General features: G+C 47.5%; 1 protein-coding gene across 1 annotated transcript in view; it reads left to right on the top strand.

The window, feature by feature from the left end:
• The window catches only part of eefsec (eukaryotic elongation factor, selenocysteine-tRNA-specific), a 400,574-nt gene extending 377,069 nt beyond the window's left edge, over positions 1–23,505 (top strand). Inside the window, exon 7 of the mRNA XM_060835334.1 lies at positions 20,342–23,505. Coding sequence (XP_060691317.1) covers positions 20,342–20,520 — 179 coding nt within the window. The 3' untranslated portion in view covers positions 20,521–23,505. The remainder of the gene's footprint in view (positions 1–20,341) is intronic.
• Positions 23,506–24,144: the final 639 nt, after the last annotated feature.

Here is a 24,144-nt window from a genome sequence, read left to right as displayed (position 1 = left end):
TCCACCTCCTGATGCTGCCTGGCTTGCTGTGTTCGTCCAACCTCCTGCCTGTCTCCTTTGGCTTCCAGAATCTGAGTTGTTTTGTCTCTACCCTTCTGTACTGTTGGGCACCTTGCTAGGGCCCATAGCTACTGCTATATCCGGTGCCTTGAGCAGGTTTGCTCTATCACCTGGTGGGAATTGATTTGATTGAAGATTGACATCTGTTATACTGTAAACTTCAGGAGGAGGCGCAAACTTAGCCTTTTGCAAAAATTACCAAATAAATCTTGTGTAAATCCGTATGTGTTTTTCTCTGGAAGGGAGAAGATGAAGAGACAATCCGATTGTGATCTTCAGAACAGTGGGGTGAATTTGTTAGGGCCGATATGAGAAAACTGTTTCCCCTTGGGGGTGAATCCTGGACAAGGAAGTAGAAACATGGCAAAAGTGACCATTAATGTGTGAAATACTTAACTCAGGACAAATGTCTTTCCGGGGACAATAGAGCAATGTTGCACTTTGCTACACAGGAGCATGTGGCACAGAGTGTTGCCGCTCTTAAAGAGACATTTAATGCAGTCGATGAAAGAGCCCGGAATTGAGGAATGTATGACCACGTGGTCATTAAGAGTAGCAGAGGTGAAAATGTGTTGCTGGAAATGCGCAGCAGGTCAGGCAGCATCCAAGGAGCAGGAGAATCGACGTTTCAGGCATAAGCCCTTCATCAGGAATGAGGAAAGTGTGTCCAGCAGGCTAAGATAAAAGGTAGGGAGGAGGGATTTGGGGGAGGGGCATTGGAGATGACCTGGGGGGGTGCAGTGAGAGAGGGACTCACTGAAATCCTTGTAGAGGGAGGAAGAGAGCTTCTTCAAAGAAGGCATCTTTGCAAGAGGATTCGCAGTAGGTTAAAATCTTCGAGGAGAAAGTGAGGTCTGCAGATGCTGGAGTATCAGAGCTGAACATGTGTTGCTGGAAAAGCGCAGCAGGTCAGGCAGCATCCAAGGAGCAGGAGAATCGACAGAGGCTCATGCAGAATATAATTGCCAGAATATACTAGCTGGGCCAAATGGCCTGTTTCAGTGCTGTAGACTAGATGCAATTTTATGCAATAAACAACATGAATAGTTTGAAAAAAAAACCCCTAGACTTTCCTTCCTCATAAGTGATTATTGTGATATTTCAACACAAGGTACTTATCTTCCTTTGAATCTTGACAACTAATTTTTCTTTCCTATCATATTTCCTGTTTCTGCTTTATCTTTGTTGATCCTTCCTCTGATACATTAGGTTTATAAAAATTGCTATAAAGGGGATCCGTAATTGGTCACACATTTCAAGTTGGAGTTGTAAATCTGCCAGCATGTTCTCCATTATTTGTTGCCCTCCAAGTGTTCAATGTGATAGTCTTACCTTTCCATGTTTGTGCTGCTGGCTGTTTTGGCAGCCACAGAGATTGGCCTATCATCCTGCAGTCGTATCTCTCAACATCCAGTCCAGATGTGCCCCCTGATATAGTTATTCAAGCATCGAGAGTTCGCAGGATATCAGAGACTCTTCATCAATCATCTGTCTGCAGAACTGAACAATTTTAGACAATTGTACAACTGAGCCGTACTCTGCCCCGGATCGCCAGCATTGGCAGGGCATTAGGGTGCCCAGTATAACCACTTTGGATTAAAAGAAATCAGGATTAGTCACAGGTAAAGTGAAATGAGGTGAAATTTGACATTCATTGGCACTGCTCCAAGTCATCTTGTATTTCTCTTATTATTTTTTCTTTGAAGATTTCTTTCCTGTAAACTAGCAGTCCAATTCCTAATGGGGGAGGAGGTGGAGAGGGATTCTTCACTTGGTGTACTGTCCTGCTATGAATTTTGCTTTATTGCCCTACTGACAGATTAATGGATGCAGAGGCACGATTACTGCAAGACCTTTCCCAAAGCACTTTCTGCAAACCTTGTTAACATAGCTCTTCAGCTGTTACTCATGGGTTCACAAAAACAGGTGAGGATGAGAAGTGAGCAAGGTGAGGGTTTGAGACCCATATAATGAGATGGTGAATGAAGGCTGTTTCCCTCACACAGTGGGGGTGCTGCCTTTTTCAAAGCTTCCTTGCTGGTGCATTTCAGCTCCTTTCAGTTCAGATGGAGGTTATATTTTTAAGCATTTTTTGAAATACTAAATTTCAGTCTTTCCATTTTGACAAATATTCTTCCTTTCTTCTGTCTTCCATCCTCTCTCATTGTTCTTCATTCCTCTCTTGCTTTATTCATTCTCTCACTCTCCCACTCTCCCCTTCTCCATCCTTATCTCCATCTTTCATCGATTCACCTAGTCTCTGTGGATCCCACTCCTCCCCCCAACTCACCTCTCACTCCCACCCCAGCACATCCCTCATTCCCATTCCAACCTACCCCTCATTCCCACTCTAACCAACCCCTCACTCCTGCTCTGATCCACTGCTCTCTCCCAATCTGACCCCACCTCACTCCCACTCTAACCCATCCCTTTCTCCTGCTCTGACCCACCCCTCATTCCCAATGTGACCAACCCCTCACTCCCGCTCTGAACCCCCCCCCCGTCCCGCTCTAACCCCCTTCACGCCTGCTCCAACCCACCCTTCTCTCCTGTTCCGATCCACCCCTCATTCCTAATGTAACCAACCCTTCACTCTCGCTCCAACCTGCCCCTCACTCCCACTCTGACCCTCCTCACTTCGCTCTGACTCCCTTCACTCCAGCTCTGACTCCCCTCTCTCCCGCTCCAACCCACCCCTCACTCCCACTCCTAACGAGTCCTCAGTCCCACTCTGACCCACCTTTCACTCTCACTCCTGCCTCCTCTCATTCCCACTCCTATCCACCTCTCACTCCCACTCCTAATGACCCCTCACTCCCACTCCTAATGACCCCTCACTCCCACTCTGACCCACCCCTCACTCCCACTCCTACCACCCCTCACTCCCACTCCTATTCACCCCTCACTCCCACTCCTATCCACCTCTCACTCCCACTCTGACCCACCTCTCACTCCTACTCCAATCTATTCCTCATTCTCACTCCAACCCATGCCTCACTCCCGTTCCAACACACCCCATTCCTGCTTCTCCTCCCGCGCTCTCTTGCTCTTCTGCACACCTCTGTCTAACTCCACTACTTAATCTCTCTCGTGCACATCTCCATCTCTCAATTTCCCTCTGCAGAAGTCTTGAAATAGTTAACTGATGGCACCAACTTCTTACAGAAGACCATAATCTCCCTTTACATAAATGTTTATCACCCACTAAACAGATAGTTGATGCCAGGCACAATAATCCTTTCTGCCTCTTAAGCTGCATCAAGTATAATATAGCTGTTGTATTTGTTGTAAGTTGACGTCAGTCCTGTTTTTGTTGACTGAAGCGAGCAGGAAAATAGTTGGAAATGTTTGCAATTTAGGCAATAAATTAAAAAGGAAACAAAATTTCTTATCAAATTTACTGGAAAAACAAAGTTGAAGATTACAAGATCAAAACTCAAATAAAAACTAAGCCAAGTGCTAAGCTATTGTTGGTCAGGTGGTTGGCATCCAGAACAGATATTCGAAACTAAAGTGATTGGATAAATTTTCACTTGTTAGAGAGGTTACCAACGCTTGTGTCCTCAAATTGTGCAAGAAGAAATAGGTATATTTTTATTGAACGTTAATTTCAAAAGATGCCTAATGGCAGCCAGAAATAAATTCTAAAAGTCATATTATTATTGCATATTTACACAAGCAGGCACAATCTACACACAGCCCCTATACTCAATGTTTCTGCCCCCTCCACCCACTCAGGCCAGACCTCCTCTGGTATTTTCCCCACTATCCATTTACTGTAAACAGAAAATGTCCAAAAACATCGTGGGCAGCACGGTGGCACAGGGGTTAGCACTGCTGCCTCACAGCACCAGAGACCCGGGTACGTTCTCCCCGTGTCTGCGTGGGTTTCCTCCGGGTGCTCCGGTTTCCTCCCACAGTCCAAAAATGTGCAGGTTAGGTGAATTGGCCATGCTAAATTGCCCGTAGTGTTAGGTGCAGGGGTAAATGAGAGGGAATGAGTCTGGGTGGGTTGCACTTCGGCGGGTCGGTGTGGACTTGTTGGGCCGAAGGGCCTGTTTCCACACTGTAAGTAATCTAATCTAATCTACAGCAAACAGGCCAGCTTTCACACTGCACAGCAAAATTCAGTACAACTCCAGACTCCTTCCTAATCAATATCCCTTTTTAATTTTTTTAATCAAGCTGTTCAGAGATATTATTACACACCTTCTGGAGCAAGTGAGACTTCTACCTGGGCCTGCTGGTTCACAGATAAAGACACTACCACTGTTCCCTAAAAGCCCCTACATGATAAACCTCTAGTATTTTTCAGTTAACCTGTTCAGACGCATTATGACATATCTGTGGCCAGTGGGACTTGGACCTGGGCCTCCTGACCCAGATTTAGGGACACTACCACAGTGCCAAAAGAGCCCTTGACACACCTCTGCTCAATCAATTGCTCTCTATTATCTCTGGAACATGCCCTGATTCATTTTTAAAGGGACCAGTAGTTGCCAAATTTTCATCCAACTCATCTCCTCTCCATCATGTGCACATCCTCCTGACTTCTGTCCATGCTGTTTGCCCTAAATGCAAACTCTTGTGATGGTCTCTGATCTAATTAAATATTGAAACATGGAAGCATAGGAGCAGGAATCTACCTCAGAACCACAATCCATTTCCCTTGATGCCATTAGTATGTGAAATCAATCAATCGATCTTTGTCTTGAGCATACTTGGTGCCACAGCTATCTGGGGAAGAGAATTCCAAAGAATTTCTATGACGTTAATTTCTCTGAGTGTATTTGCAGTTTCACCACAACCTGTGTTAAGGGCAATTGACGATGTCCTGTTTTGTAGTGACAAGGGAGGTCATGCAGGTGCCTTCATCTGTTTATTATCTCATAGTAGACAAGGAATCCACAGAAAGTCTGAAATTGTATATTTTCCAAAATTATTGCAAATATTGTCTCATTCGCTGTTACATATTTTTGAAGATTCTAATGTTTATACAGGAACAAAATTTAACGCCAAACCATACTAAGAGATATTGGGACAAATGACTGAGTTCTTGATCATTCTGGTAAAGGCAGACCGAGAGGCAGAGGGCTTAAGAAAGGAATTCCAGTGCTTCGTATCCAGGCAATTGAAGGGACCATTGTATGTGATTGAGCAGTTACAATCAGGAACGTACAGGAGGCCGGAATTGGAGGAGCCCTGACATCTCAGGGGTTTATTTTGGACTGTAAGAGATAACAGGATGAGGGAGAACCAAAGCCAATCACAACTCTGAAAGTAAGAATGGCATAGTTCAGGACTGAGAGCGAATGCACAGGGGTGAGGGGTAATCAGGACCTAGTGTGAGTTTATGTACAAGCAGCATCATTTTGGTTGTGTTTAATCTTTTGGGAAGGGATTTGCAGAAGGCATCACTGGTGAGACCATTCACCCAGCAGCCAAACTGTGAGCAGAAGCCTGGTCAGTTTCTCATTCAAAACCATTCCCGAGGTTATTTTTAATGAAATTATTTCCAACAGATCCAGAATTTGTGCGATAGTCCAAGGAAATAAATATCAAAAGAAGAATTTGTTGTTAGGAACAGCCAGCTATTTGACTAATGTCTTCCAGTAAAGATGATCTGATAGCCAGAACCCAATCTTTGAGGATGAGGTAATTGTATTACAGTTGGGCCTCCACTTCCTGTTTATTGTTTAATTGTCCACTTCCACTAACAACTGTGTGACAGGACTGGAGAGCCCTTAGTTCTGGTCCGTTGGTTATGGAATTGCTAAGCCCGGTCCATTACACGGCTACTTCCATTGTTTGATTGGCAAATGGTCCAGTGTTATAGTTTCATCAAGTTGACACCTCATTTTCAAGTATGCCCTGTGCTGCTCCCAACATGCACTCCTGCACTCTCCGTTGAACCAGGGTTGATCCCTTGTGTTAATGGTAGAGTGGTGGATATGCTGTGCCATGAGTTTGTAGGTTGTGTTTGAGTACAATTCTGCTGCTGTTGATAGTCCACAGTGCCTTATGAATGCCCAGTCTTGAGTTGCTCATCTGTTTGAAGTCTCACATTTATCAGAGTGAAAGTGGCATATGACTCGGGGTGTACCCTCAACATGAACGTGTCACTTTGTTTCCACAAAGACTGTGCAGAGATCACTTCATTCCATCCCAGAACAAACAGATACATCTGCCAAGGGCAGATTGGTGAAGGTAAGGAGTTTCCCTCTTGCTGGCTGTCTCACCACCCACCATCAACCCAATCTACGGCTATATCAATTTGGATCCAGCCACTCTTGATGGTGGACATTGAAGACCACACATAGAGTACATTTTGTACCTTTGACCCTCAGTGCTTCTTCCAAGTGGTGTTCAACATGAAGGTTGAGTGATTCATTCTGAGCAGGGTAATAGGTGGTAGTCAACAACTGGATTTCCTGCCCATGTTTGCCCTGCACACACAAGACATCATGGAGTCCTCTGTTTCAGGGCAACTACATCCTAACTGTATACCAGCTGTATGCCATCTGTGGTGGATCTGCTCAGACAGGACATAAACAGGGATGGTGATGCAAGTGCCTGGGACGTCATCTGTAAGATATGATTCTCTTTGAATGACTTTGTCAAGTTGTTGTTTGGCTATCCTTTAAAACTGCTCTCCCAATTTTGGCAGAAGGAGGATTTGCAGGGCTGCTGTGTGTCATTTCTGGTGCCTAATTCGGTTCCAGGTGGTCAGTTGCTTTCAATAATCCACACTGGGCACACAAACCCAGCACCCCACAGCTCCTGTACTCTGAGAGCTGCCAACCCACCTGTGAGGTACAAAACATCTCTTCACCAGCTTGGATGGAAATGAAAAATTCCATTATTTCGGAATGAGGGAGTTTTATCAATGACCTTGTCCATGTTTCTTCTTCCGTTACATCATTATAAACTGGCATTTCACGTATGTGAGACCATCATGTGGAACAACTGCGTTTGTCTCCTCATTGCCCTTCAAGCATTTTCAGTCCAGGGGAGGACCTCTTTGGTACTCGCTCCTTTTCGCTTCTCCAACTTCCATATTAGAGGGCATCTCCCATCAGGTCAGAGTGAAAATTAGGCTAGTCCCTCTCTGATTTGGAGCAAAGGAGTGGGACAGAAGTCCTGGCTGACTTGGAATTTTAATGACAAACCATTTAAAGTTGAGCAGAACTGAAAAATGTGTTGCTGGAAAAGCGCAGCAGGTCAGGCAGCATCCAAGGAGCAGGAGAATTGACGTTTCAGGCATAAGCCCTTCTTCCTGAAGAAGGGCTTATGCCCGAAACGTCGATTCTCCTGCTCCTTGGATGCTGCCTGACCTGCTGCGCTTTTCCAGCAACACATTTTTCAGCTCTGATCTCCAGCATCTGCAGTCCTCACTTTCTCAAAGTCGAGCAGAAGACAATGTGAGGAAGAGTTCCATCTTTTGACCAGAAGAGGTGAGTAAGTGACACGTGCTTTAAAAAGGAACAAAGACTACATGTATACAGTGCAAAAAAAAAATCCTACACAGTCTTTTCAAGTATTAAATAATTGCAAACAAAGCAGTGAGTATGGGAGCATTTGTTGCTGTCAACCTTCCAGCACCGAAAGCACGTTTTGTATCTTGGCTTTCATTTTGGGTAATCATGAAAGAATGCATGAAAACAAAACTCATTCCCAAGTGCTGTTTGTTGGTGCCATGATTAATTTAATCTTCAAACAGTTCAGCAAATTGCTTCCAATTGCTGGCGTCACTTTCATGTGGAAGGCCAGACTCTGCAACTGCCTCTGTCCAGCAATGAATGGGTCTGCTGCTTTTCAGTGGGAATGAAGCTGTTCCCAAACTGCTAGGAGTGCCTGTAATTGCTGCATTAATGGATCCTGGCCTCATAGGACACGTCTCTACAAAGTACTTGTGCCTTTTTTTCTCTCATTTTCCCCTTTCACCTATTAAAGTGCGTATCATTTTGTGTATGTTTTAAAATTTTCATATCCACTAAGACCAAGTTTAATCTTCTCAAGAAATAATCCCCTGGCACTAACTTTCACATTGCATTTTGCAAACACTTCCCTGGATCATACGCGAGTGACCCAGATCTTGCTGAAATGGTCATGGAATAATGTAACTAGCAGGACACAACGATTTGATTGTCACCCTCCTCCAATTCAGCCTCGTCCCCAATCTTGGGAAATCCTTGTGCTGTAACTGATTTGACATGGTGACGGCAGTATGGCATCTGACAACCTTAGGGAATGACAGGGCCATCAGTCTATCGCTTTAACAAAAGTGATTGAAGTAATTTTCCCTTCCCATTCCCCACTTGCTGCTCTCTCGCTCCCCCTTCTCATTCCCCACTGGCTGCACTCTCACTCCCCCTTCCCATTCCCCACTGGCTGCTCTCTCACTCCCCCTTCCCATTCCCCACTTGCTGCTCTCTCGCTCCCCCTTCTCATTCCCCACTGGCTGCACTCTCACTCCCCCTTCCCATTCCCCACTGGCTGCTCTCTCACTCCCCCTTCCCATTCCCCACTGGCTGCTCTCTCACTCCCCCTTCCTATTCCCCACTGGTTGCTCTCTCACTCCCCCTTCCTATTCCCCACTGGTTGCTCTCTCACTCCCCCTTCCCATTCCCCACTGGCTGCTCTCTCACTCCCCCTTCCCATTCCCCACTGGCTGCTCTCTCACTCCCCCTTCCCATTCCCCACTGGCTGCCCTCTCACTCCCCCTTCCCATTCCCCACTGGCTGCTCTCTCACTCCCCTTCCTATTCCCCACTGGCTGCCCTCTCACTCCCCTTCCCATTCCCCACTGGCTGCTCTCTCACTCCCCCTTCCCATTCCCCACTGGCTGCTCTCTCACTCCCCCTTCCCATTCCCCACTGGCTGCCCTCTCACTCCCCTTCCCATTCCCCACTGGCTGCTCTCTCACTCCCCCTTCCCATTCCCCACTGGCTGCCCTCTCACTCCCCTTCCCATTCCCCACTGGCTGCCCTCTCACTCCCCTTCCCATTCCCCACTGGCTGCCCTCTCACTCCCCTTCCCATTCCCCACTGTCTGCTCTCTCACTCCCCTTCCTATTCCCCACTGGCTGCTCTCTCACTCCCCTTCCCATTCCCCACTGGCTGCTCTCTCACTCCCCCTTCCTATTCCCCACTGGCTGCTCTCTCACTCCCCCTTCCCATTCCCCACTGTCTGCTCTCTGATTTGAGCCACTGGGATCTCTTGTTGTTTTCGATAGGTTCAATGCGAGTTGGATGCTGTCTACAAAAGCAATCTTCGAGAAATAGAATGGAGTGAAAGAAAGTGAGAAAGGAAAATAAGTGTACTAAACGATAAAATCAAGTTTGTAAATTTTAATAAAGTTAATGTAGTGAATGAAAGTAAACATCAAGCCAGAAGGAATTGGATCTGAATCTCAGGAGCTGAAGTGCCAAAGTCCCAAGGTCATGTTTATCAGATGCAAAATGAAGTATTTTCTCTGAGCCAAACACAACAACTGCTGTCTAAATTTAAAAGGATTCTGAATTATTGAATTTGTGAAGCCTAGAAATTACCGTTAACGTAAAGCATTTTGCTGGTGGCAATTGTGTGAATTATTTGTGGAACAGCCTCTTAATTTGAAGACAGTTTGTCTCACTGGGCAAGTGTAACTGTATTGGCCCAAAATAAACAGTTTACTTAGAATGTTATGAGCAGCAAATTATTGGCTAATAATCAGTATCTGCTCCCATTCACAAGGTAGACTTTCCAAAGGTATCCCAAACCACTTCCCATTGGGTAAATTGATTGATTTATTCATTCTCAGAATGTGGGTGTCACTGTCTAGCCTGACGTTTATTGCCCATCCCTCACTAACCCTGAGAAGTTAGCAGTGAGACACCAGCTGATGAAGTTGACATCCCTGGGGTGTTTTATACACAGTCACTGTGCCATGGGTGAACATGGCTGCCATTTAGTCACAGGGCTGAAAATGTGTTGCTGGAAAAGCACAGCAGGTCAGGCAGCATCCAAGGAACAGGAAATTTGAAGTTTCAGGCAAAAGCCCTTCATCAGGAATCAAACGTCGAATCTCCTGCTCCTTGGATGCTGCCTGACCTGCTGCGCTTTTCCAGCAACACATTTTCAGCTCTGATCTCCAGCATCTGCAGACCTCACTTTCTCCATTTAGTCACAGGGCACCGGGTGACAAATAGCAGTGCAATGTCTGCCCACTTCTGTCTGTTTTTGTCCAGTTTTGTCTTTTATTTTTGCTCATGTCTGTCAGTTTTTGTTCTGTTTGTTGTTCAAGGGCTGTCATGGCAGCCACTTGACCTGAAATAGCACCTTTAGAACGTTACTGGCCAATAGCAAAGGTTAGATTAGATTCCCTACAGTGTGGAATCAGGCCCTTTGGCCCAACCATTCCACACTGACTCCCCGAAGAATAACCCACCCAGACCCATTTCCCTCTGGCTGATGCACCTAACACTACGGGCAATTTAGCATGGCCAATTCACCTGACCTGCACATCTTTGGACTGTAGGAGGAAACGGAGCACCCGGAGAAAACCCACACAGATACGGGGAGAATGTGCAAACTCCACACAGTCAGCCGCCCCGAGGCTGGAATCAAACCTGGGACCCTGGTGCTGTGAATCTAGATTAGAGTGATGCTGGAAAAGCCCAGCAGGTCAGGCAGCATCCGAGGAGCAGGAAAATCGACGTTTCAGGCAAAAGCAATTCATCAGGAATAGAGGCAGAGTGCCTGGTGCTGTGAGGCAGCAGTGCTAACCACTGAGCCACCGTGCTGTCCCATCTTCATCGCAGATTAGCTTCCCCGAAGGGCTGCATCTCCGATCGTTTGAATTCTCACTGCATCTGCTTCAGCTTCGGAGATGGAATCCCGGCTCAGGTCTTGGCACTTCCTGAGCAATGAGTATGTAAGCCCTGCCCAGATCCAGCTCAGCAGATTGTATCGCTCCCTCCACATCCATACCCCCCACCACCCCCACCACCCCCACCCCCACCCACACCCACACCCCCACCCACACCCACACCCCCAACGTCCCAATATGAGCCTGTGTCGATAGGCTCAATAATCAGGCTGTTTATTGGACTGGACCCTGTCCTGATGAAGGGCTTATGCCTGAAACATCGACTCTCCTGCTTCTGGGATGCTGCCTGACCTGCTGAGCTTTTCCAGCCCCACACTCTTGACTAGACACTGTCCTTGGGGGATTTGAAAGAAACAAAATAATTTCCGCAGAGAGTTCGGTTGTGGATTGATTTGTGGTGTTACCTTGTCCAGCTTAGTTAGGGTTTAGAAGCCGTACTGGAAGAAAGCATATAACTTTGAAGGGTGAGTACTTTCTGTGCAGGGATAGAAGAACATCAGAACCAGGAGCAGGAGTAGGCCATTCGGCCCATCGAGCCTGCCCTGCCATTCAATAAGATCATGGCTGATCTTTTCATGGACTCAGCTCCACTTACCCACAATCTCACCATAATCCTTAATTCCTTTACTGTTCAAAAATCCAACTTTACCTAAAAACATTCAACTTTGATGAAGGGCTTTTGCTCCTTGGATGCTGCCTGACCTGCTGTGATTTTCCAGCACCACTCTAATCTTGATTCTAATCTCCAGCATTTGCAGTCCTCACTTTTGTCTGCTTCACTGGGCAGGGAATTCCACAGATTCACAACCCTCTGGGTGAAGATGTTCCTCCTCAGCTCAGTCTGAAATCTGCTCCCCCTTATTTTGAGGCTATGCCCCTGTTTCTAGTTTCACACCCCAACCCCAGTGGAAACAACCTCCTTGCTTCTATCTTATAAATTCCCTTCATAATTTTATACTCATTTGAATTCTTCTCAATTCCAATGGGTATAGTCCCAGTCTACTCAATCTCTCCGCATAAGCCAACCCGCTCCACTCCAGAATCCACCTCGTGAACCTCCTCTGCACCCGCTCCAGTGCATCCCTTCTCAAGTATGGAGACCAAAAGCGTTTTAAGCTGCTGCTCAGTGTCAGTCCTTTCACCTTTGAGTAAAATGGTTGTGGGTTCAGATTCCACCCTTGAGATCTAAGCAAAGTCTTGTGCTGCAGTGGCAGTGTGCCTACCCTTGACTGGTCTGTGAGAAGATGGTCTCCCTTTTTGGCCCATGCTCCCACAGGATGGTAAGGAACACTTTGCAAAGCTGGATTTGCCCTTTTCGATTCCAATGTTTGGTTCAATGCTTAGACTTCATAGCATTTTAGAATCCCTACATTGTGGGAATAGGCCATTTGGCCCAACAAGTCCACACTGACCCTCCAGAGAGTATCCCACCCAGACCCATTCTCCTAGCCTATTATTCTACATTCACCCCTGACTAAGGCACCTAACCTACACATCCCTGAACACTACGGGCAATTTATCATGGCCAATTCTTCTGACCTGCACATCTTTGGACTGTGGGAGGAAACCGGAGCACCCGGAGGAAATCCACACAGACACGGGAGAATGTGCAACTCCACACAGACAGTCACCCAAAGCTGAAATTGAACCAGGGTCCCTGGCACTGTGAGACAGCAGTGCTAACTACTGAGCCACCGTGCCACCCACAGCAATTTGATGCAACTGAATGGCTGGACGGGCCATTTCACAGGGCAGTTAAGAGTCAACCACATTTCTGTGGATCTGAGATCACTTATAAGTAACCAGACTGGGCTGCTTAAGGAAGGAATTTCCTTTCTTAAATGGAATTCATGAACCAGGTGTTTTATGACAATTTTAACACAAAACTCATGATTGCCATGAGACCAGCTTTTAATTGCAGGTATCGATAAATTCAAATTTCACCATCTGCCATCATGGGATTCAAAGCCATGTCTCCAAAATATTAGCCTGGACCTCTGAATTACTCTGTCCAGTAACAAACCACTCTGTCTAAAGCCAGCAACCACTGGTATAACGTAGAAATGTAATGACGGGTTTCCAAGCAACATCTTTACCCAGAGAGTAGTGAGAATGCTACAGTGTGCCTTAGTTAGAGAAATAGTGTAGACACCTTTAAGGCTAAGTTAGATAAATGTGAGAAACAATAGTTAGATATGTTGATACAGCCAGAGAGTGATGTGGAATAGAGATAACAGTATTGTGTTCCTAGATGCAGGAAGAATGTTCCCAATGGTGGGGAGACCAGAACCAGTGATCATAGTTTGAGGATTGGCTAACCTTTAAGGACCAAGATGAGGAGATATTTCTTCACCCAGGGAGTGATGAGCCTGTGGAATTCAGTCCCACAGAAAGTGGGGGCAATTGGGGTTTCGACTCGATGATCAACCATGATCATGTTGAATGATAGAGGAGCTGAATGGCCTAATCCTGCTGCTATCTTCTGTGTTTATCTGTGTTCCTATGGATCAGGTTAGCCTGTTCCTGTGTTGCAGAGTCTGTATAATAAAACATTCTGAAGCCTGAGCATGCTTAATGCTCAACCTGTACAAGTATAGCTCAGAACCGAGTAGTAGCAGATGGAAGGTGGGCTTGGTTTCAGACCAGTTTTGTTTTGAGAGTTTGACCAGCGCCCTGTGCATTCAGTCAGGAGCTCTTGCTGACACGCACCTACAGGTCATGTCGCAATAGCAGGGCAGAGTATAAAGGGAAGGACCTGCAGGCACCCCCAGACAGGCTCGACCTGTTTGATTTCCGCTGCGGGTATTTTGCCTACATGCATCAGGTCTGTCACCAGCTCAGGTGAGGAGGGTGGTGGTGGAGGGAGAGCTGCATTGTTACAAGCTGAGCTGAGCAATTGCCAGCGGCCGTGCCACTAGTCACTCTGCAGCCGCAGCCACCGCCGCCGCCGCCTTATCTCAGTCCGTGGGAATGTGAAGAGCAGAAAGCTTAACACGGCGCCTTGTATCTGAGCGGAATCAGACTCCACACAACAGCAGGAATTCCAAATAACCTGCTGGCTGGTCAGTAGCGTGTCAAAACAAGAGCAAGTGGATTTCAACTGCATTGCGCGGAAAGGATAAAAATAAAATGTTTCAATTATCTCGGAACAGTTCCTGAACCTGGCCTTCCAGTAGTACAGCACACCAGAAGGCCAACAAGCCCTCACTAATTGACAACTCGGTGGCTTTGACCCAAAACAGGCCTGAAGACTGAGTTTGGACAGGCTGTGTAACTACAGGCTAGGTTCTTTACAGGATTAATGCATCAGGACATAATCACAAGACAGGAACAGTTGAGTGTAAATTTATGGAGTGGTGTTTAGAAGAAGCAAATGTGAAAACCCATGAGTATCTGCATTTTAAAAGTAAAACACCAACCTTTGGATGTTGCATTTTCTTTTAGTTCTCTCATGGGATGTGGGTGTCACTGTCTGGACCAGCATTTATTGCCCATCCCTACTTATCCCCTGAGATGTTCATTTGCCAGAGTAGTACCCACAATGCCCTGAGGGAGGGAATTCCAGGATTTTGACCCAGCAACACTAAAGGAACGGCAATATATTTCCAAGTCAGGATGGTGAGGGGCTTGGAAACGAACTTTCAGGTGTTACCTGCTGCCCTTGTCTTTCTAGTTAATGGAAAGCAGCAATTCAATCCTCATCACATCTGTCAGTGATTCAGATGATATTGTACAGGGAAACATAGCAGCCCTCAAGTACACAGAATGATCCCAAGACTGCCATTCAATGAATAATCATTGGTCATTTTGTCAGTGGTGGTCTCATTCAAAATTTGCCAAAGGATCTTTAATATCAAACTGAACTTCAGTTTACCTCAATTACAGATCTCCTCTTCAATGTGGCGGGCCTCTGTCAGTGCTGTTTTGAAGAGCCTACTTCAGGCTATTTGTTCAGGATACTACAACCTTCTAGCTCAGAGGTGGTAATTTGAATCACTGAAGCACATTCCACTCCAGAGGTTTTTAAAATCCTCTCGCAGGTGGGGGAGGGGGCGGGGTTCCTTCTCTTGCCCCACAACAGTCCATGGGACAGAAGCCTGAGCACAGGGCTGAGCGGAGAGGGGTTTAAGGACTTTGACTTAGCCACTGTGTATAAATGACCAAATACATGTCCAGTTTGGGAGAACATGGAGAAAATGATGTTCCTTTATCAATCCTGCTTTATCAATTCTTAAACTCCTTAAGAAATGCTCCAAACTTTGCTTAAGTAAACGGGGCTGGTAATGCCTAGTCTTGAGTCCACAAAGGGTTAAATCAGTTCTATAATGTTTATCATTAGTAAATGTAGATCCCATAGCTCATCACTGGTGACGGAAATTAGTACAGATACACAGAAATGTCCCCCAGTTAGTGCCTGCATAATTCATGTGCCGTGTCTAATGTGATCGAGGGACATTTTAAGCTGATTTCTCCTGAAGTGAAAGGGAATATGTTTTCTGAAACCAGAGAAATCCACAGAGGTAGATAGATGAAGTTGTGATTACATGGAGAATGCAGTCTGCCATGGTTTGTGCATGGATGGGAGTCTATGATGAAGTCACTGTAATCTGCAGACCTCTTGGCACCAGGGCCTTTGATGGACTCAGTTCCCTCTGGGTCAGATCCATGATGCCAGCCCGGTCTATTGCAATCTCTTTTTTTTTGCTCATGAGGGCAAAAGCAGTTATCTGATTTGGCGGCTGGAGATAAAGCATGGCTCCACATATTCAGAATACCTGAACAGGGCCTTGTCTGTCTGTCTGCATACGTGCTCACTGTTGTGTGTCAGCTCCTCCTTGAATGAAAACGTTTGGGTTGTGCCATATTGTCTCCGGCCTGTGCTAGTGCCTGTGAGTGATGCCACAGTGTCTCGGAGCCGAATACCACAGCTATGTTTCAGCAACACTGGAATCCCCGGTAGGCCTTTAACCCCTTCACTACCTTCTCGCCTTGATTTTTCTTTTAGAAATAAAAAGCCTTCCTTTCCTGACCTGGATATTTTTCAGTGCAGTCATTGTTGTAATACAGAAAATGCAGGAACCAATTGGGGTACCACAAACTCCGAGAAAGCAGGTAGTGGGCAAATCATCTCCTTCCTGTTGATGTTGGCTGATAGATGAATGTTGGCCAGGACACCGAGATAAAGTACCCCTTCTCTCTTTTGAAATTGTGTCAAAGAACATCTGCTCCACCTTAGAAAGTAGGAAGTCCATCTGAGCAAACGTAACACCTCGAAGTATGCGGCATTCCCTCAGCGCTGCTCTGGGAGTGTTAAACTTCACTGTGAGCTTGGGTATCTGGAGTGAGTCTTGAACCTGCAGAGAGGTGAGAATGTCCAATGCATCGAACCCTGTGTCACCTTTGACATCCTTGCAACAGCCTGACACTTGTACCTATTTTTCTCAATCAGCGAGTTCACCGATATTATCACACACTTCTGCTGTCAGGTGGGATTTGAACCTGGCTCTCCAGGTCCAGATGATCCTATCACCCGCCCTCAAGAGGACCCCAAAGTAAACATTGAAAAGTTGAAGTTGCCCATCCCCTTCGAGATGACTGTCTGGGGTACATCACCATCCTGACACATTTAATAATCAGCAAAGTGGGCGACACGGTGGCACAGTGGTTAGCACTGCTGCCTCACAGCGCCAGAGACCTGGGTTCAATTCCCATCTCAGGCGACTCTCTGTGTGGAGTTTGCACATTCTCCCCGTGTCTGCGTGGGTTTCCTCCAGGTGCTCCGGTTCCCTCCCACAGTCCAAAGATGTGCGGGTTAGGTGAATTGGCCATGCTAAATTGCCCGTAGTGTTAGGTGAAGGGTTAAATGTAGGGGAATGGGTCTGGGTGGGTTGCTCTTCAGCGGGTCAGTGTGAACTTGTTGGGCCGAAGGGCCTGTTTCCACACTGTAAGTAATCTAATCAAAGTATGTTTCAAGTGCAGTTGTTGTGACTGGGACACGATGCAGGGATGGAGCAGGTTAAAACTCTGGGTACAGTGGTGCCAAGTAGAAATTTACAGCCCCAGGATTTTGAAATCACATTAGGAGGAAGGACGTGAGTGATGGTTGGTCAGGCTCTGAGTTCTTCAGCATGTCTGTTTTACTGCAGATCACAGAGTTTACATTTCTTCATGTAATCTTTCACAGGGGCCAAAAAATGTTTCCCCGAGGTGGACAGGTCGATGACCACGGGAGCATAGTTTTAAGGGAAGGGGCAGGAGGTTCAGAGGAGAGTGAAGGAAATCTTGTCACCACCCTTTGGGTGGAATCTGGAACTCACTGTGTGCAAGGGTGAGAGAGACAGAAACCTTCACAGCTTTGAAGAAGGATTTAGATGTGCACTTGCAATGCCAAGACCATACAAGGCTGTGCGCCAGGTGCTGGAAAATGGGGTTAGAACAGTTGTCAAAACGTGTGGTGCTGGAAAAGTACAACCAGTCGGGTAACATCCGAGGAGCAGGAGAGTCAATGTTTCGAGCATAAGCCCTTTACCAGGAAGCCCTCTTCCAAGGATGCCTGCCTTGAAGAAGTTCCCTCTTTCAAGGGCTAGAACGGTTCCCTGTTTTAGAACTGTCTGAGCGCAGTGGGCTGAAGGGCCTTTTTCTATGCTGTAGACCTCGATGAGGGTGTGAGCGTCACTGTCTGGGCTGGCATTTGTTGCCCATCCCAGTTGTTCCAGAGAAGATGATGGTGAACTGCCTTCTATCCATGAAGTGTACCTCGACCCACAATGCCCTGAGGGAGGGAATTCCAGTAAATAGTGTTGATAAAAATAACAAATACTTGAAATACTCAGCAAGTCAGGCTGCCTTGGTAGAAGGAAACAGAGTTCCTGTTTGGATGAATGTTCACCAACCTGAAAGATTACCTCTGATTATCTCCACAGACACTGCTTGGCATGCTTCACATCTTCAGCATTTTCTTTTGATTTGATTTCAGATTTTTAGTATCCGCAGTGCTCGCTAAGGTGATCAGTTCATAACTTCAGTGACAAAGCTACATTGGAGACGTTGGGATTGTTCTCCTCAGAGAGAATCCTGTTCCTATTTCTGACAGGCCTCATGGGAAGTTTGCCTCTGTCCACATCAGGCATCATTTTTTTTAATGTCTCTAACAATCCTTAATCTACTCCGAGAACAGTCTCAGTTTCTTCCCTGTTTCCATGTACTTTATGTCTGGAGTCAAAAATCTCCCAAAACCAGGTTATAGTCCAACTAGTTTATTTGGAAGCACAAACTTTCAGAGCACTGCTGCTTCATCAGGTAACTAGCGATAACCTGGTGTTGTGTGATCTTTTTTTACTTCGTCCACCCAGTCCAACACCGGCACCTCCACATCATGGACACAGGTTTTCATGATTCTCTTACACATAAGCCCTTCACATCCTTCCTATAATGTACAGCCTGGAATTGGACGCAGTGCTCTAACTGAGGCCAAGCCAGGTCAGCATGAGAAAGCAGCAAGCTGTTTGGATTTGGAATCCACTCCCTGCAGTGTAGAAACAGATTCGGAAATAACTTTCAAAAGGCAATTGTTTAATTAAAGGGAACTTTCCTTTACCTTCCCATCTCCAAGCAGTTCCAGCATATACACTCTCTCCATGATACAGCAACCGCTCATACCGTGTGGCATCCTGGTCATTTTCAGAAGAGAGAAGCTGGTGATGATTGACAGGTTCAGTGGGAGTCAGCAGAGTTTCAATCATCGTGGAGTTCTGAACAACGTTCACTGGACTCAGCACGTTACATTGTTCCTGCCTCCACAGATGCTGTTGGACCTGCTGGGTTTCTGTAATTGCAATGGCGTTTATTTAGCTCAGAGCTCAAGCGGCTGGTGTGGGAACCATTGCAGGATACAATCAGTGTGTGTATGAAGTCTCCTTATTCCCATTAGTTTATCACCTCTGTGCTCATTTGCCTAATTCATAGGCAAGGAATGGCTTGATTTTAAGTTGCTCATCTGTGCTTTCAATTTTCTCCTCGGCATTTCTGTCTCTCTGTAATTTCCTCCAACCTCATAACCCTGTGAGATTGTAATCTCCTCCAATCCCATAACCCTGTGAGATTGTAATCTCCTCCAACCCCATAGCCCTGTGAGATTGTAATCTCCTCCAAACCCCATAACCCTGTGAGATTGTAATCTCCTCCAACCCCATAACCCTGTGAGATTGTAATCTCCTCCAAACCCCATAACCCTGTGAGATTGTAATCTCCTCCAAACCTCATAACCCTGTGAGATTGTAATCTCCTCCAAACCCCATAACCCTGTGAGATTGTAATCTCCTCCAATCCCATAATCCTGTGAGATTGTAATCTCCTCCAACCCCCATAATTCTGTGAGATTGTAATCTCCTCCAAACCTCATAACCCTGTGAGATTGTAATCTTCTCCAAACCCCATAACCCTGTGAGATTGTAATCTCCTCCAAACCCCATAACCCTGTGAGATTGTAATCTCCTCCAAACCCCATAACCCTGTGAGATTGTAATCTCCTCCAACCCCATAACCCTGTGAGATTGTAATCTCCTCCAAACCCCATAACCCTGTGAGATTGTAATCTCCTCCAAACCCCATAACCCTGTGAGATTGTAATCTTCTCCAACCCCATAACCCTGTGAGATTGTAATCTCTCCAACCCCCGTAACCCTGTGAGATTGTAATCTTCTCCAAACCCCATAGCCCTGTGAGATTGTAATCTCCTCCAACCCCATAACCCTGTGGGATTGTAATCTCCTCCAACCCCATAACCCTGTGAGATTGTAATCTTCTCCAAACCCCATAACCCTGTGAGATTGTAATCTTCTCCAAACCCCGTAACCCTGTGGGATTATAATCTCCTCCAACCCCCGTAACCCTGTGAGATTGTAATCTCCTCCAACCCCATAACCCTGTGAGATTGTAAGCTCTCCAACCCCATAACCCTGTGAGATTGTAGTCTCCTCCAACCCCATAACCCTGTGAGATTGTAAGCTCTCCAACCCCATAACCCTGTGAGATTGTAATCTCCTCCAACCCCATAACCCTGTGAGATTGTAAGCTCTCCAACCCCATAACCCTGTGAGATTGTAATGTTCTGCAGCCCTGGAACCCTGTGAGATATCTGTGCTTGAGTTCTGGCTAATTCCCTGATTTTTCTCACCCTGCCATTGTGAGTTGTGCCTTCAGCCTGTCTTACCTTGCCATTTCTCTCTTTCTCCAAGGCAGCTCCTTTCACATTGACCTTTTTTGTCAAAGGTTATCAGTCATCTCCCCGAACATCACGTTACCATTGTTAAATTATGTTTTCCAGCACATCTGAGGAGAATCTTGGGGCAATGTCAATGATGCTACAAGTTCTTCTTGTAACATTCTTTCTAATATTCCTCTCTGCCCATAGATGGATTAAACCCTGAAACCAAGCAACAGCTCACAACATCCAGCAAGAAGAAATCGAAAGGAGGGAAGGGCGACTCAACGAAAGGGGAAGATGGGAAGACTGAAGTACAACCCACAATGATCATTTTGGCCTTTAAAAGATACATATTTGATCCCCAAAAGAAAATGATACAGTCCTAAAGTGTTTGTGAAGCGTAGGTGTTCAGGGCTAGGACTGGGTTAAACAAAATCCTTGCCTTAAAATCCATTATTCTGGGGACAGGTTTCTGTGATTTCTGAAGGAATAAAACCAAAATGAATTCTTTTGATTGCTACGAGATGTATTCTGTTTCAAAGTTTTGGAATGTAAGGGTCTATCTCACCCTTACCCCTAACGGAGCTAACTGATGATAGCACATCCCAAGGCAGTGCTGCTGTCAGTGAGGAACTGTTCGAAATGTCAAGGTGTGATTGTCCGTCAGCTGATTGACCACATGGTGGAGGGGAAATTTCATCCTGGCCTCAAACATGTGTCCAGATGACTTCATATCATCAGGAGTCAGGGGTGGGATAAAGATCATGAGTGCTTTAAGTGCAGAGAGAGAGAGAGAGAGCAGTCCAAGTTAACATCTCAGATCAGTGACCTTCTACGAAAACTGGAATTGGCTTGGAGATGCAACAGGCATTTCAGCCCATACGGAGGCAGGCTCGGGGAGCTGTAGGGGAACAAGTTGAAAACTGTACAATAGGAGATGAAATGATGGAAGAGGAACGATGCAAGGCTAAAGGAGGTGGTGAGGGATAAAGCAAAAGGTGGGTGCAGAGAGGATGGAAGGGGGATCAGCAACAACTTTGCTCAAAACAACCCAAAGAACTGTGAATGCTGGAAACCAGAAGCTGCTGAGAAATTCAGCAGGTCAGGCAGCATCAGTGGAGAGAAAGCAAAGTTAACATCTCTGGTCCAGAGACCTTCAGACCTTCAGCATAGACACCTGCTCCTGCTGACAAGGCCTGTTTCACTGCACTCACTTCAGAATTGGGGTCCGCAGCACTAGGTTCGCCCTGCAGCTGTAGTGCTAGTGCAAAGGGTCTTGGGCTCACTGTAAGTGTAACCAGCCCACACCTAGCCCCGTTCTAGAAATGTAACCAGCCCACACCCAGCCCCGTTCTAGAAATGTAACCAGCCCATACCCAGCCCCGTTCTGGATCTGATTCTTATTTCAAAAACATCACAACCTTCCTCCAGCCGTGACAGCATTACAGAAACTGCACTGAGATCTGACCAGCACTGTGTTCAAAATGTAGATTACGACATCAGCTGATTGAATGTAAATCATTTCTTAGTTTAATTGTGAATTGAATGTACAAATTGTTCAATATTATCAATACTCGTCATGCCATGAACTGCCCTGACAGCCATTGGGTGTGACGTAATGTTAACTTCTAAACAAGCCCTCTCCTCTCTTGTTTCCTCTCTTCTTATCTTTGTTTTACACAAACCAACATTCCCACAGCCACAGCAGGGAGTTCTCTCATTTTCTTGATGGATATTTATGCCTAATGGACTGGAACCACAGACAGAGGGTTCATGTGTTTTATTGTTTGCTCATGTTCCACTACAGAAGGCCTTCTGAAGCACTGTCGCTGACCCTGATGAACATTTCTCCTAACCTGCTGTTCTGTTCGTAATGCCTGTATCCTCTATCCTGGTAACCCACTGCGTTGAAAAATGTGTTGCTGGAAAAGTGCGGCAGGTCAGGCAGCATCCAAGGAGCAGGAGAATCGACGTTTCGGGCATGAGCGCACCTGGGATCCACTGCAGGCCTATTCATTCTATTAGTTTCCTGTTCCATCTCTGGATTCATCGCTACTCAACTCCAGCCCCCCAACTCACTGTACCCACAAGCACCACCCTGACCTCACTGTATACACATGCACCAGCCCCCTGAGCTCACTGTACCCACCCTCAACACACCCCCTAAGCTCACTGTTACCTCCAAACAAGCCCCAGAGTTCACTGTACCCACAAACACCACCCCCCTGAGCTCACTGTACCCCCCAAACAACACCCCCCTAAACTCACTGTTACCTCCAAACTGTTACCTCCAAACACCAGCCCCCGAGCTCACTGTACCCCCCAAACACCACCCCCCTGAGCTCACTGTACGCCCCAAACACCACCCACCCTGAGCACACTGTACCCCCCAAACACCAACCCCCTGAGATCACTGTACCCCACAAACATCACCCCCTTGAGCTCACTGTACTCCCCAAACACCACCCCCCTGAACTCAGTGTATCCCCAAAGCCTGCACCCACCAGGCCAGCTGTCTGGCCCCATCCCCCGAAGCCCAATGTATAGTGTCTCCCCCCAACTCCAGGGTTCACTGCCTCTCTCCATCCGGTCTCTGCACCCCCATCCCCAAACTCACTGCCCCCTACACTCCCCCGAACCCCCAAACTCACTGCCTCCTACACTCCCCCGAACACCCAAACTCACTGCCCCCTGCACTCCCCCGAACCCCCAAACTCACTGCCCCCTGCACTCCCCCGAACCCCCAAACTCACTGCCTCCTACACTCCCCCGAACCCCCAAACTCACTGCTTCCTACACTCCCCGAACCCCCAAACTCACTGCCTCCTACACTCCCCCGAACCCCCAAACTCACTGCCCCCGAACCCCCAAACTCACTGCCCCCTACACTCCCCCGAACCCCCAAACCCACTGCCTCCTACACACCCCCGAACCCCCAAACCCACTGCCTCCTACACTCCCCCGAACCCCCAAACCCACTGCCTCCTACACTCCCCCGAACCCCCAAACCCACTGCCTCCTACACACCCCCGAATCCCCAAACTCACTGCCCCCTACACTCCCCCGATCCCCCAAACCCACTGCCTCCTACACTCCCCCGAACCCCCAAACCCACTGCCCCCTACACACCCCCGAACCCCCAAACCCACTGCCCCCTACACACCCCCGAACCCCCAAACTCACTGCCTCCTACACTCCCCCGAACCCCCAAAACCACTGCCCCCTACACACCCCCGAACCCCCAAACTCACTGGCCCCTACACACCCCCGAACCCCCAAACACACTGCCTCCTACACTCCCCCGAACCCCCAAACTCACTGCCCCCTACACTCCCCCGAACCCCCAAACTCACTGCCTCCTACACTCCCCCGAACCCCCAAACTCACTGCCCCCTACACTCCACCGAACCCCCAAACACACTGCCCCCTACACTCCCCCGAACCCCCAAACTCACTGCCCCCTACACTCCCACGAACCCCCAAACTCACTGCCCCTACACTCGCCCGAACCCCCAAACTCACTGCCCCCTACACCCCCCCGAACCCCCAAACTCACTGCCCCCTACACTCGCCCGAACCCCCAAACTCACTGCCCCCTACACTCCACCGAACCCCCAAACTCACTGCCCCCTACACTCCCCCGAACCCCCAAACTCACTGCCCCCTACACTCCCCCGAACCCCCAAACTCACTGCCTCCTACTCACCCCCGAACCCCCAAACTCACTGCCTCCTACACTCCCCCGAACCCCCAAACTCACTGCCCCCTACACTCCCCCGAACCCCCAAACTCACTGCCTCCTACACTCCCCCGAACCCCCAAACTCACTGCCCCCTACACTCCCCCGAACCCCCAAACTCACTGCCCCCTGCCCTCCCCCGAACCCCCTAACCCACTGCCCCCTGCACTCCCCCGAACCCCCAAACTCACTGCCCCCTGCCCTCCCCCGAACCCCCAAACTCATTGCCCCCTACACTCCCCTGAACCCCCAAACTCACTGCCTCCTACAT

This window comes from Hemiscyllium ocellatum, chromosome 14, assembly GCF_020745735.1.
Source record: "Hemiscyllium ocellatum isolate sHemOce1 chromosome 14, sHemOce1.pat.X.cur, whole genome shotgun sequence".
Classification (NCBI taxonomy): Eukaryota; Metazoa; Chordata; class Chondrichthyes; order Orectolobiformes; family Hemiscylliidae; genus Hemiscyllium; species Hemiscyllium ocellatum.
This window is presented reverse-complemented; position numbering and strand designations above follow the sequence as displayed.